Source organism: Bufo gargarizans, chromosome 7 (genome assembly GCF_014858855.1).
Source record: "Bufo gargarizans isolate SCDJY-AF-19 chromosome 7, ASM1485885v1, whole genome shotgun sequence".
NCBI lineage: Eukaryota > Metazoa > Chordata > Amphibia > Anura > Bufonidae > Bufo > Bufo gargarizans.
Genome location: NC_058086.1, coordinates 193,348,332 through 193,364,111, shown reverse-complemented (window position 1 = coordinate 193,364,111; position 15,780 = coordinate 193,348,332). Strand labels below are relative to the sequence as shown.

The 15,780-nt window shown below is 46.3% G+C and overlaps 1 protein-coding gene across 2 annotated transcripts in view; it reads left to right on the top strand.

The window, feature by feature from the left end:
• The window catches only part of PRICKLE2 (prickle planar cell polarity protein 2), a 249,893-nt gene that overhangs the window by 8,175 nt on the left and 225,938 nt on the right, over positions 1–15,780 (top strand). For both annotated transcript variants that reach the window (XM_044300892.1, XM_044300890.1), the window contains exon 2: positions 7,906–7,991. In XM_044300892.1, the coding sequence (XP_044156827.1) occupies positions 7,906–7,991 (86 nt within the window). The remainder of the gene's footprint in view (positions 1–7,905; positions 7,992–15,780) is intronic.

The window sequence follows — 15,780 nt, the reverse complement described above, 5'->3', positions numbered from 1 at the left end:
TTCTGGACTGATGTAATGTGAAAGGGGTTGTCCAGGATTGGGGTATATTCACACGACCATATGTTTGTTGCGGTCTGCAAAACACAGGTACTTTCCGTGTGACAGACCCCCCCCCCCCCCCCCTGCACACGTTTTTTGCATATTCATTGACTTCAGTGGGTCTGTGGTCCGCATTTGCAGTCAAGAATAGGACATTTTATGGAACAGACATACGGATGCAGAAAAACGGATGGTATCCATATTTGGGGATCTGCGTTTTGCAGACTGCAAAATAGATACGGTAAGAAGATGCTGCAAATGTATTACGAGACCTGCACCAGCTGCGGGTAGACAGAATGATATCATTTAAAGGGGTTCTCTGAGACCGGGAGTCCCGATGCAGCTCTGTATTCCTAGAGACTGATATATTATGTAATGAATCAGCACAGCCGACTGAACTCAAAGGTTACATGGTGCTAAAACAATAGCTGCTTGACTTTGACGAGCTTGTCCCACAGCGTCACATTTTTCATTTTTAGATGATTATAAACGTGGAGTCAGACCCCCCCAAGACCTCTGAGAACAAGGACCCCCGGTTCCCCATTGCTTGCCAGATATCTGGCCTTGGTTGCACAGCTACGCTCCATAGAAATGAATGGGAAGGGGCTGATCGCATTCTCTTGTCTCTGACGCTCCCATTCCGTTTGTTTTCAGCGATGGGAACAATATGGCTAATCTGAGATCCTGTATTGGCAATCAGTTTGTGTAAATGGTCCTTATCCCACTGTGCATATATGCAGCACCTTTATAACAAAAATATATAGTGGTCGTGCCTGCCCACACTGAGGTCGTGGTGGAATTGCTGACGATTTGCAGTGTGAATTGTGCATTCTGTGGATTTTCAAATACAGCCTTACAGCAAGCTCCGCGGTGGAATTTTCTTTGCCTTAGGGCTCATTCACACGACCGTAGGTGTCCCGTTGCCGTATTGCGGACCGCATATGCGGATCCGCAATACACGGGCACCGTTCTGTGTGCATTGACTTGAATGGGTCCGCAAATCTGGAGATGTGGAACGGTGCGTAATGGAAGCACAGAACGGAAGCACTACGGAATGCTTCTGTGGGGTTCCGTTCCGCAAAAAGATAGAACATCTCCTATCTTTTTGCGGAACGGAGTGATGCGGACCCATTCAATTTGAATGGGTCTGGGTCCCGGAGGCCTCACGAACGTTCTCCGTGCATTGGGGACAGCAAATTGCGGCCCCAATGCACAAAACGGAACACATACGTTCGTGTGAATGAGCCCTTAGGGGTCTTTCACACAAACGATTTAACGTCCGGATGCAATGCATGTAACGAACGCATAGCATCTAGACTGATTTCTGACCCATTCATTTTCAATTGGTCCGTGTCCAGTTTTCACACACAATTTCTGCGTTCCAGGAAAAATCGCAGCATGTTCTATATTCTGCGTTTTTAATGGCCTCATAGAAGTGAATGGTACTTACGTGAAAACGGAAGGCATCCGGATGCAATGTACTTGCTAGGAGATGTTGACTTTTATTCTTCAGTTTTTCTTCAAGCGCGTGAAATACGCATGCAATCCGGATGGAAAAAAACCTCACACACTGAACGCAATTGAAAAAAATAATGATTTATTGAACTTAAGTGCAAAACCATAAATTTTTTCCTGAACATATTCTGACACAATCCATATCGCTTGTGTGAAAGAGGCCTTATGTACTCCGCACGGTCAGGTTTCTTGATGCAGTTTTAGAAGCCAAAACAAGAAGTGAATTCAAGAAAGCGGAGAAGTCGTATCTGTTCTTTATATATTCTCTCCTTTTATGATCCACTCCTGATTTTGGCTTTCAAAACTTCATTAGGAAACATGACCGTGTGGCTGTACCTTAGGAGCTCACGCACACAAACGTATTTTTTGTCTGCATCCGATACGCATTTTTTGCGGGTCAGATGCGGACCCATCCACTTCATTGGGGCCACAAAAGTATATCCATTCCGTGGCATCCTCAAAAATATAGAACATGGCGTATTCTTGTCCGCATTACGTATAAGGATAGGACTGTTCTATTATTTTGTGGTCGTGGCCTGAATAATTTCTACGCAAGCAATGCTACCCTGAGATCCCACTGCGACCCTTGGGTGCAACAGCTGCTGCACGACCAAGATCACTGCTGTTCCCCCGGCATTAGGTAAAATTGTTACCAGAGATCAGGGCTGAGTAGCACTAAAAGGAAAAAAATAAAATGACTAGAGATAGTAAAATTCCCATGGTCCGACCCTTCTTCATCCCCGCAGTATTTCTGGACTGATGTAATGTGAAAGGGGTTGTCCAGGATTAGGGTACATTCACATGACCGTATGTATTTTGCGGTCTGCAAAACACACGCACATTTTTTGCATACCCATTGACTTCAGTGGGTCTGTGGTCCACATTTGCAGTCAAGAATAGGAACAGACATACGGACGCAGAAAACTGATGGTATCCATATTCGGGGATCTGCGTTTTGCAGACTGCAAAATAGATACGGTCAGAAGATGCTGCAAATGTATTACGAGACCTGCACCAGCTGCGGGTAGACAGAATGATATAATTTAAAGGGGGTCTCTGAGACCGGGAGCCCCGATGCAGCTCTGTATTCCTAGAGACTGATATATTATGTAATGAATCAGCACAGCCGACTGAACTCAAAGGTTACATGGTGCTAAAACAATACTGCTTAACTTTGACGAGCTTGTCCCACAGCGTCACATTTTTCACTTTTAGATGATTATAAACGTGGAGTCAGACCCCCCCCCCCAACACCTCTGAGAACAAGGACCCCCGGTTCCCCATTGCTTGCCAGATATCTGGCCTTGGTTGCACAGCTACGCTCCATAGAAATGAATGGGAAGGGGCTGATCGCATTCTCTTGTCTCTGACGCTCCCATTCCGTTTGTTTTCAGCGAAGGGAACAATATGGCTAATCTGAGATCCTGTATTGGCAATCAGTTTGTGTAAATGGTCCTTATCCCACTGTGCATATATGCAGCACCTTACATGACACGCGCGCTGTGGGACTTTCACTTATTACTTTGCCAAACTTTCTTAGGAAACGAGTGTCCATTTGCAAATGATGGGAAACTATCGACCTGAGACCCTCCGTCTGCTCCATTCACACATTAAGGGCTTGTTCACACGACCGTGTGAAGCCCGTGCCCGTGCTGTGGACTGCAAATTGCTGGATCGCGGACCGTCCGTTCCGCAAAAAGATAGAGCATGTTCTATCTTTTTGCGGTGCAGAGGCACGGAATAGAACCCCAGGAAGCACTCCGTAGTGCTTCCGTAGTGTTCCTTTCCGTGCTTATGTGCCGCACCTCCGGATTTGTGGACCCATTGAAGTGAATGGGTCTGCATCCGTGATGCGGAATGCACACGGAACGGTGCCCGTGTATTGAGGATCCGCAAATGCGGGCAGCAATATGGCAACTGGCAGCACAAGTTTGTGTGAATGAGCCCTTAAGGCCTCTTGCACATGACCGTGTGTGTCCCTTGGCCATATTGCGGAATGGGTACGCAAATCTGGAGATGCGGTGCGGAACGGAAGCACTTCGGGGTGCTTTCGTGGTGTTCCGTTCTGCAAAAAGATATCTTTTTGCGGAACAGAGGGATCGCGGACACCATTCAAGTGAATGGGTCCGCTATACGCATGCGGCTGGCCTGCGGTCGGTGCCCGTGCATTGTGGACCGCAATGTGCGGTCTGCAGCACGGGCACGGCCATCACACGTTCGTGTAAAAGAGGCCTAATCCGCACACTGGACCATCAAAGGTCATCGCTCATTCACACTCTGATAGTTTTACACTGGCAAGTTGGTTGAAATTTGACTCTGGAAGGGTTAATTACACAGGCGCCTGAGAATCTTTCGGTCGGAGACTGGTTCCCGGCTATTGTGATGTAAATTTGGAGACTTTCACTGTCTTTGCTTTTCTTAACTTTCTGTTTGACTTTTCACTCCGTCGTGTCCTCCTTTGACTTGACGCCCTGAGAATGGACGCAGATTGTAGCTCTGCTTGCTTGGCCGTCACACTTTGCCTTGAATGCATTTCGTTTGCTGTCAAGACATGGAGCAAGTCTATTTGACGAAGTGCGTGTTTCTCTTCCCATTAAAGAGAGAGCAGAACGCTGCACCTGTCATCTCATCAAAGGATCTGTGTTGCATAACGAAACTCTTCCTGACAGATCCAACATTTCCCGTAGGTAGAATTACAATGCTGCCCGGATACATTGTATTCTATATACAAATACTGATGAAAAAGAATAAAGAAAAATCGTCGTGTTTAAAGGGTTAATACTTTTTAACGTGAGGCTTCTTTCCACCAGTAACACTGATGGCATATCGGTTAGGGCTTATTCGCACAACTGTATTTATATGTCCACGTCCATTCCGCATTCCGTTTTACAGGACGGATGCAGGCCCATTCATTTCAGTGGGGCTAAGGCCTCTTTCACACTTGCGTTGTCCGGATCCGGCGTGTACTCCACTTGCCGGAATTACACGCCGGATCCGGAAAAACGCAAGTGTACTGAAAGCATTTGAAGACGAATCAGTCTTCAAAATGCTTTCAGTGTTACTATGGCACCCAGGACGCTATTAAAGTCCTGGTTGCCATAGTAGTAGTGGGGAGCGGGGGAGCAGTATACTTACAGTCCGTGCGGCTCCCGGGGCGCTCCAGAGTGACGTCAGAGCGCCCCATGCGCATGGATCATGTGATCCATGCGATCACGTCATCCATGCGCTTGGGGCGCCCTGACGTCACTCTGGAGCGCCCCGGGAGCCGCACGGACGGTAAGTATGCTGCTCCCCCGCTCCCCACTACACTTTACCATGGCTGCCAGGACTTTAGCGTCCCGGCAGCCATGGTAACCATTGAGAAAAAGCTAAACGTCGCATCCGGCAATGCGCCGAAACGACGTTTAGCTTAAGGCCGGATCCGGATCAATGCCTTTCAATGGGCATTAATTCCGGATCCGGCCTTGCGGCAAGTGTTCCGGATTTTTGGCCGGAAGCAAAAAGCGCAGCATGCTGCGCTATTTGCTGCGGCCAAAAAACGTTCCGGAACGGAAGACATCCTGATGCATCCTGAAGGACGGACTGTCCATTCAGAATGCATTAGGATAATCCTGATCAGTATTCTTCCGGCATAGAGCCCCGACGACGGAACTCTATGCCGGAAGAAAAGAACGCAGATGTGAAAGAGCCCTAAAAGAGATGGATTGCAGGGTGATTTGTAACCATGGAAACGAGCAGTGTATAATGTGATGTAAAAATGAATCCAGCCAGCAAAGGAGGCAATATGGACAATCACAATACATTAGTAAGTGTCTTGTATTAACGTTCTCTACATAATAAATGCCACTTACTGAATGAAGTGAGACAACCCCTTTAACTCACTGCATCATAGTGATTTATAATGTAGTGAGTTCCTATCTGACTGCGGATCTGTTGTACTGTACTCACATCATGTGAGTACAGTACAACAGACCGATGGACAGAAAGGAACTCACAGCATTATAAATCACTATGATGCAGGGAGTCAAGGTAAGAGGAGCCGGCACACGTGCCGTGTCTCCAAGAACATGGGACCAACACAGGTGCCTTCAGCTGCCAAGCGCACATGGTCAGCCAGTGTCATAGGTACGAATCTGCTGACAGATGGGCTTTAAGATTGTGAGTCCCAATGGGATCAGAGGAGGTCAGACTGATGACAGTCGGATTATGTTGGCGGCGGCGCTATATAGATAAATAGGGGAACCCATTCCTAATCATTAGGATGGGAAGAGACTGCTACTTGTCCGTTGAGAACAGGGAACTATGACCCTTCTTCGGGATCAGTGGAGAATCAGCCACAGAGTTTCAGATACACATCCCTATATTTTTGCAGTGATGCATTAAAATTCTGTGAACGTTCTGCAATAGTTTGCAGCCATTGAGAGCCATCGTATCGGGCAGTAGGGAATATATGTAGATAAGCCCCTCTTCAGAAGGACCAGGCACCTCAGAAGAAACCCCATTGGCATGGCAGGCATGTAAAAGGTCATGTATTCAGACGAATCCTTTTCATTTTGGAGAACTGCTTATTTGTGTATTCTTTAAATGATACAATAAAAGTCTGCTCGAATTTAAAGGGGGTGTCTACTTGCAGACATTTCTCTTGCTCCACAACCCTTGAGGAATGTTAATTTAATGGACTTAGTCATGGCATCTGTCCAATCGGGCAGCGCATTCACTAAGCATGTCACATAGACCGAATGCCAGCCTTTTGGGGAGCCAAGCTTCTTCGTAGAGTGGAGCGCATTCTTGTAAGGCATTAAAAGGATGCTGTGGGATACCGTGCTACAACAGACAACTTGCCATGTATCTCCACCTTATCCTCTATCCACGACAGCCAGGAACCCCACTGATTTCCCAAATAGGGGTCCCGCAACCTTCATTTCTGACCTGCAAGGCCATGATCAGGACGAGTTGAATGATGTGGCGGTTCAGCATGGTCCCTACTCCTCCTTGAACAGCATGAATATATCCAGGCGTTGTACTTGGCTGTCTTAGTCAGTGCCATAGACACATAAAGGAGTTGACTCACCTCACACAGGGGTGGCATATTTTTTGGATATGCCACCAATGTCAGATAGATGTGGGTCCCACTTCTGGGACACGCGCTTATCTCTAGAACAAGACCACCAAAGTGAACGAGGGCTCACCACGCAAGCATGTCCATCCTCCATACACTTCTGCTCCGCTTGGCCATTTATGGAACTCCCATAGAGGTGAATGGAGAGGTGGATGTGCTTGCGCTGTGCGCTCTTCATTCACTTCTATGGGAGTTCCGGAAATAGTCGAGTGCGCTCGGTTGGCTGTTTTCAGAACTCCCATAGTGAAGGGAGAGCATGGCGCGCATATTAAGCATGCCGTCCTTTGCTTAGGGGCGGGTTCCACTCTGGGACCCGCGCCTATGTCATTGGTGGCATATCCTAGCGATATATGCCCCCAATCCTTGCCCTTTCTGAGCAACTGTTCCTGGCCGTGGCCTTCAGCTCAGGGGAAATCGGGGATGCATTTCGAGGGGGAAAAAGGGGAAGTTCAGGCTTTCAGTGGGACCCCCAATCCAGTGGAAATTATTACCAGGGTGCCAAAGAACTCATTCGGCGAAACGCGCAGGGTAAGTGAGGGACACTGGATGGGTGAGGTGACCGTTAATGCGTTTGTTTACAATTGAATGAGCGATTATATGTGGTTCCTGGTCTACCTGAGGCACTATTGCTATGTACTTTACTAGGCTCTTTGCCTTTGTGTGGAAACCTGCTGTAGTATCTATTTCCTTCATTTTCTGTTACTAACTTGGGGCAACGTTTACACTTCTGTATTTAATTACATTTGCTGCTTCCCCTATATGTATTGACATTTATCGGTCCCCTCCCCCCTGTGTTCCTCTTTTATACCTGTTTTACTCCACCCAATGATGTAAGACTCCATTATATGTGTTTTATTGTGTTGTTTCTAATAAAGTATATATTTTTTGCTTACATATGGTCTCTTTCTTTGGTGATCTGGGTATGCACATAGTGTTATAGGTTGATTGATTTAATCAATATATGTGGCCCTCATAGGTCGTCTGTGTAGGTTTTTATGTTAATATAATGGCATGAAGTGAGTGGCCTTAGAATGAAAGTTTGCTCTATATGCAGGTCACTGCCTCCTACATAATCAGCACACTCCTGTCATGCTGCTATCATCATTGATGTGATATTTAGCCACTGATTGAATTAAATTAGCATTACTAAACATTTAGTCTAATCTCCCTGTAAAAATAAACCCCGCAATTCTTTTCTTCCCCCTGTAATTGTTTGTATTTCCCATTAACAGACTACAACCTTTGCTGAGCCGGAGCGAGGGCAACCATGTAATGCCTGTGGTGACCGCTGTCCTGGACTGGCCTTACATCAGTGGAGGTAAGAAAAGTTTCTTTTAGTCAGAGCTTTTAAGATGGACGCCTTTATTGTATGCTGTAAGCCAAAATAATTGGACTTACTGTAAGCTTCTGGTGTATACACCAAACATACCCACAGGGCTCCATTCAACCAACGGTGGCTGAAAGGACACTCTGGGTTGGTATATGTCAGTATATACTTTTTTATGCAGGGGCTTACAAAAGTTAAAGGGGTTGTGCCATGAAAATATTCTACATGTTTTAAACCAGCACCTGGATCTGAATACTTTTGTAATTGCATGTACTTAAAAATTTAGCCTAGCCAGCCATTTAATAAAATGTATATGTATAGCGCCACCTGCTGTTTGTTCTTTTCCTTATTTCGCCGCCCTTGTCATGTCACGTTCCGGGGGTCCAAGGCAGACCTCCGGGGTGTCATACAAGCAGGCCACAGGCAACCAGAACAGACATGACAGAAAAGCAGGTAAACAGAAGAGGAAACAATACCACTGGACCAAGAGTACCGGAGGACCACCGCAACACCCGGAGGGCGGAGCCAGTGAGCCCCACACTTTACAGAGCCCCACATGGTGGGGATGACTGGGCCGAGGGCTCACTGGTCGCACCTTCAGGAAGGTCCCGGAATGCTTGGCACCTAACTGCCAGGAACAGGCTGGTGAAACCTCCCGCGGGACAGATGAACAGAACCAGAGGTACACACAGGTTAGCGATTCCCCCTCCGGGGAAGCCAGGAACCTCCTTCCAGAGAAGACAATGAAACAAACATACAGGCGCTCAGATGCAGATACAGAACAGGAACAATAACATCATGCAGAGCAGGAACAGATCAGAACAGGACAATCAAATACACCAGAACAGAGCAGGTACAGACGAACAGAGACTAACAATGCAAAACCAGGCAACACCACGCCGAAGGGTAACAGAAAACCCACAGAAGCGAGGAGCACACCTAGCAGCCCAGACAGGACTCAGGACAGACAAAACAGAACTGACCCCCAGCACCACAGCTTACAGGCCTTTATAGCTGGGTAACGAGGCACCTGGGAAGACACACCTAGGCACAGCAGACAGAGAAAGTTAACCCCATCAGCACAGGATTACAGATACACAGGAACAGAACCGGACGTTGCCCCTGGCAACCAGCATACACGGATACAGAACACAGGAACAGAAATACATATACAGTCAAAAAACACGTACACGGGCAGGTTCGCATAAGATACCGCAGCCAGTACGCAGCCAAAAGCAACCAGCCTGCACGGATGAACCCGCAGCCAGTACGCAAAAGGCGTGCAGCCAGCACCGTGACATTACCTCCCCCTCCATCCTCCCTCCAGAGGACGACATGAACGCCAAACAGGACAGGCAGAACATGCTGACACCCTCTTACCGAAGGTCAAGACCAGAACACAGGTACAGGTAAACAGACGCAGATAAGCTCTGCTAGGCTCTCAGACGCAGAAACAGCTCTGCTAAGCTATACTGAACACAGATACAGGAACAGAGTGGTGTCAGGTTTTGCATTCATTCTATCACGTGCCGGGGGTCCAAGGCAGACCTCCGGGACGTCATACAGGCAGGTCACAGGCAACCAGAACAGACACGGAAGCACCCGCAGCCAATACGCAAAAGGCGTGCAGCCAGCCTGCACGGCACACACGTCACGGTGAACCGCACCATAACGCCTCACAGCTATATATTCTGTTAGAAGCTGTGATAGTTACAGGGAGAGAGCAGCAGTAGAAAGGACACATCCCCTGAGAAAGGATCCAGTCCTGAGCTGTGATAGGGACAGAGCTGCATTAGATAGGACTCATCCCCTGAGCTGCCAACCTGAAATTAATCTAGCAGAACAATTCGATCAATGAATGGGGAGATCTCTGGATCCATGTGAGGTGCAGGGCTGGTTTGTTAGAAAGAGCTTGTCATGTACTATATGATGTCTGCTCAATCATGGCATAACCCCTTTTATGTATATTGCATAGTGTATGTGTTTTTTACAGTGAGAGTATGAGGGTGACGTACTGTATTTCAATGAATTTTAAATAATTACTACTGTGCTACTAAGGTATTTAGTAAATCTTTATCTATAAATTGTTAAAGTGGTAGAATGCATAAAGGGTCTTAAAGGGAACCTTATACATGTCGTCTGAACTGCAGGCAGCATATTATAGAGCAGGAGGAGCTGAGCAGATTGATATATAGTTTGTGTGTGTGTGGGGGGTAAATTCACACGACCGTGGTACCTCAGACCATGGGTCCACAAAAAACGGGGCACTGGCTGTGTGAACTCTGCATCGATGGAGAAAAAGATAGGACATGTCCTATCTTTTCCACCGCGGAGGCATGGACCCAGAAGCCCACTGAAGGGCTTCCGAGTGTTTCCGTGGGCTTCTGGTCCATGTCCTATCTTTCGCTGCATGTTGTGGATTGCAGACCCATTGAAGTCAGTGGGTCCGCACCGCGATTTGTTCACACAGCCGGGGCACGGTTGTGTGAATGTACCCTACCTTGTATTTTATTCTTATAAATTCCTGCTCACCGTGGGTAGTTCTATCAATGATTGACAGGTCAGCACCACAATGGTGCAAGCACTATGGAACTGTGTGAAATGTGGCATTTTCTAATTTTCTGAAGTTTATTACCGTGTGATGGTTTGTTCTACTTTCGTCACTTTTTGAAAAGTTTGTTGAGAGTTCTATATACCAGGATTAAGAGCAAAGAAGTGTTCTTGGAGCAACTGGCATTGGCAAGCAGTGCAGCAATGGGAATGGCAGTCTGTAGGATAAATCATGGCAGAAAAGTTCAGGAGCTGCGCATGCTGCTGTAGGATCAATGAAGAAAATGTGACAGGTGAATTAAAGTAACAGTAACAAACCCAACAATATAAAACCATCTTACTAGAAGATTAAAGAGGTTGGCCACCTTTTGGGGGTGTTTTGGCAAACCCCTCCTGGCCAGACCTGCAAAAAGGAAGCATACTTGCTCCCCGCTGAGTCCTGGGGCTTTGTCTCTCACTGTTCCTGGCTGCCTCCCTCGCTGTAAACATCCGCTTTGATTCTACTGCAGCCAATCACTGGCCATGAGGACAACTGGTCACGTGACACAAGGGAGACAGGTCGCCACTGAGGCCAGTGATTGGCTGTAGCAGTGTTAAAGATGGTGTCTACAGCGAAGGACTTGAGTGAGGCAGCTTTGGCAGGGAAGCAAAGGAGTCGGGATCCAGAGGTAAGTATGCTTCCTTTTGCAGGTCTGCCCGGGAAGGAAGGGGAAGGGGGGGTTGCCAAAAATGTCCCAAAAAGTGATCAACCCCTTTAAAAAAAAATCCAGTTTGCATCAAAATCCTTTAAAATAATAATTTATGAAGGCAGCTGTAATTTTGTAATGTATTTCTTCTACCTTTATGGCTCCTATGTTCCATTCTAGTCTGTGGTCACATGATCATGTCCATGCAGCTCTTTCTTATCTCCTATGATGTTATGTCCATGGGTGGGGCAGTGATAGGGGAGTGTCTATGTAACTAGCTTGGTGGGAGGAGCTATGAACTAGCTGGGCATTGCTAGGGGCGGGGCTGGAACTGAGGCAGAAAAAGGAGAGGTGCATCATGGGTTTGGTTGGATACAACAACAGGAAGTGCTATATACAGGATAGAAACAAACCAGAGGGATTGGTTTACATGGTGAAAATGGGTCAGGAGAGATTAAAAAAAGGTTTGGGAAGATATACATGAGGTAAGCAACGACATGAGCATAGTGATTCCAGAAAATTCCTTTAAATTTAAATGTCATATTGAGGTCACCATACTCATTGGATTGAATAAAATTGGATGGTCCATGGTGCTTTCCGTAACTGCCACAGACTTCAGTGGAAGCAGGGCCACTTATCCATTGATTTTAATGGTGAATATCGGTGCTGAGGTCCCAATGAATCAATAAAAGGGAGATCACAGGACTCCCATTCTCTGGATAGGTGAGTGTCAGAGATGGGACCCTAACTACGAGGCCTTTATGGCATATATTGTCGATATGCCATAAATTCCCCCAAATAATAATTTTAGAGGTTTCAGATGTAGAGGCGTCCACGATGCACAGTTTTGAGGTGACGGTTGTGATTTTCAGTTTTTTGGCTGTAGCTACAAAGCACTGACTTCATTGCAATTTCTTATGGAGTCACTTTCTTGGATTCGACAGAAGCTGGGAGAAAAGGACATTCTGACATTGTTCCATCACATTCTGCATTATTTGTTATCCTCCCCTTAAATCATTGCTTCTAGGACATACTTGGCAAAATTTAGAAAGCGGTCATGGCGCTAATTTTTTTTTGGGCCACAATCATGCCCCGTTTTTTTCAGGCCATGCTTCTTTACACTGACCCTGAATGTGTTCATGGATGCCAGAGCTGAGAGGTCTCCCTGTTCTCGGGAGCCTTCTAGACATTTCAGGAGAGTTGGCAAGTATTTTCTAGAAGAGAATACAGCACCTTATAGAGGCGCAGCACAGCGGCGCGTGGATTGCCTGTGAATCTGTATTACGGTGCCATCGTACCGGCTTTGACCATGAGCCTTCGTCAGGTGACCTGTTGCGGAGCTCTCTTTCAGCTATTTGGTTATAGAGTACCAGCACCATAGACAAGGGTGACAGAGAAAAAAGGACAAGAGCACTCTGATAGAGCAGAGAAGGGCACCAGGTGGTGCAATACACAGAGGATTACCTCAATTGGTTGTGCCAACCAGGCTCTGTGATGGAGCATGTCACAAGTTGGAGGGGGCAGCTGCTGGCTCTGGAACAAAGTGGCCTGACAAAGTTGAGGAACGAAACACGTTGCCAAAAGAAGTTTATTCTTTCACCTACGAATACCTGCATCACCGGCTTGTACTCCTTTTCCGGCAAGTGCCCCTGCTCCTCTTTTTTTTTTTTGCCTCAGCACCATTGACAACGATCAGCGTCCATATAGCCCTAGCCTTACCCGAAGAACTATAAGGCCTCTTTCACACGGGCGTGAGTTTTTTTGCCCGGATAAGAGCCGGGTGCGTTGCGGGAAAATGTGCGATTTTTTTCTGCGCAAGTGCAAAACATTGTCATGCGTTGCACTCGCGTGAGAAAAATCGCGCATGTTTGGTACCCAGACCCGAACTTCTTCATAGAAGTTCGGGCTTGGGATTGATGTTCTGAAGATTGTATTATTTTCCCTTATAACATGGTTATAAGGGAAAATAATAGCATTCTGAAAACAGAATGCATAGTAAACCAGCGCTAGAGGGGTTAAAAAAAAATAAAAAAAAATGTAACTCACCTTAGTCCACTTGATCGCGAAGCCCGGCATCTCCTTGTGTCTCCGCTGCTGATGAACAGGACCTGGGGTGAGCTGCTCCATTAAATACAGGTTAAGGACCTTCGATGACGTCACTCCGGTCATCACATGGTACGTCACATGATCTTTTACCATGGTGATTCACCATGGTAAAAGATCATGTGATGACCGGAGTGACGTCATCGAAGGTCCTTAAGCTCTATTTAATGGAGTAGCTCATCCCAGGTCCTGTTCATCAGCAGCGGAGACACAAGGAGATGCCAGGCTTCGCGAGCAAGTGGACTAAGGTGAGTTAAATTATTTTTTATTTTTTTTTAACCCCTCTAGCGCTGGTTTACTATGCATTCTGTATTCAGAATGCTATTATTTTCCCTTATAACCATGTTATAAGGGAAAATAATAATGATCGGGTCTCCATCCCGATGGTCTCCTAGCAACCATGCGTGCAAATCGCACGGCATCCGTACTTGCTTGCGGATGCCATCCGATTTTCACACACCCCATTCACTTCTATGGGGCCTGCGTCACGTCAAAATCGGAAAATATAGAGCATGCTGCGATTTCAACTGAACGCACAAGTGATGCGTTAAAAACATCGCTCATGTGCACAGCCCCATAGAAATGAATGGGTCAGGATTTAGTGCGGGTGCCATACGTTCGCCGCACGGATCGCACCCTGCACGGAAAACTCGCCCGTGTGAAAGGGGCCTAATAGTACTAGTTCTTACAAGATGGAACGACTTTTCCAAGGACTGCGCAAATCACCGCAGAAATGCCATAGAGCCATTCCCTAAATTCCAGCCTTTTCTATAGCAGGTTGCAAAATGGAAGTGCCACAGTTTGCACCAATTGCCGCCCATGAGTCCCGGAGTATGTACCTGCTGTGTCTAGATATTATAGTTTTACAGTTACAAGTATTTGCAGAGTCTCTGGGGTCTAAGACTGTGAAGGTTCACATAAAGGGTCTATTTATGTAGCAAAGCCGACAAGAATTCCTGAGCGTGCACCTGTCACCATGAATAAACATCATCTGGTTCCATAGAATAGAAGGTTGTCGGCATCTCATATATTCTGTACGTTGCACAAGATCTTACTTCTCCATCTGTTTTTACCTTTTATTTCTCTCTGCCTTGTCCTGTGTACCTCCTGGTGGCAATATATGGGATGGGTCTTGTCTAAGTCATTCACACCGGTTGACCACTTTGACATCTACATCACACATCTCCTGACGAGCAGCATCTTATCACCTGACTGAATGTATACATACCTACCAACATTTAAAAAAATAAAGCTTTGGAACGCCTCAAAACACTGTTTTTGGGGCAAGACTTGCAGTTCTTCACCTAAATTTAGTTTTTTTTTTAATGAAGAAGAGGAAAGTCTGATATAGTGGCGTCAAACCTCCTTGCCCCATCTCTGCTCCATTATCCGCGAGAAGATCTGAATATTTCGGGACAGACCGGTTACTAGGTACAGTAAAAATATAGCAACCAACGTTTCTCAAGTTCCTCCACTCTTTAGCTTAACATAGGAGTGGCACTGTGATGAAATCAATGGTTAATTTGTCCTTTTAGGGGACACTGGGCGTCCTACAAACAAGAAAATAGGTTGGGTCCCTTTTGGTATCGAGCTGGTTTCCAGTCTATGCCCACCCATTCACATTGTACAATCTGCTCCAAATCATGGCGGGCTGACCATAACAGATCTCCCGATGATGACCATGAGTGAACGTATAATGGTTCTCCGTCTAAACGGAATAAAAAACTATATAGGATTAATGGGGCAGTAAGAGGAAAGTCTGATTTAATGCTGCCAAGCCTTTCTACCTCTGGAGATGAAGACCTGGTTGCTAGGGACAGTGTCTGCATAGCAACCAACCAATCTCAAATTCCTCCAGTCTTGTGCACTGGGCTGAATTATTTTTATTATATCTGTAGTTTGCATAGCCAACAACATGGCTTCGTTTGCCGAGGAAACGACGCCTACACTTTAGTATGTTTTCTATGTGACTCGGTTGACTGCACACGTTGATTAATAAGCTGTAATGCAGCATATGGGCGGTGAGGTAAGACGTTCTGAACACTGCCAGGATTCATACAGTCCCTTGTGCATATTCTTTTTTGGAGCAGCCTCGGAAAGAGCTCACTAATTATATTAATTTCAGTGAGATACAAATGTTCCAGCATGTTCCTGTAAAGAGGAGATGGGTTCTCCATGATCGGGGCCTCCTGCTTCTTCTTTGTTTCTGGATTTGTAGAACATTATTGTGTAGATCATTAATTTATAGTCAGTGTAATGAAGCCTCCGAGGCTGTAATCCAGTTCAGGTATGTAGCACATCGCATAATTAGATATTGTTACTGTGCTAATGAACAACGAGTGTTCCCTGCAGGGAGATGGAGCTTTACAGGGATGCACTGGCCAGAGAATTGCTTGACAAGCAATTTCTTGTAATGCCATTGCTGGAATTACCCCTCCAAC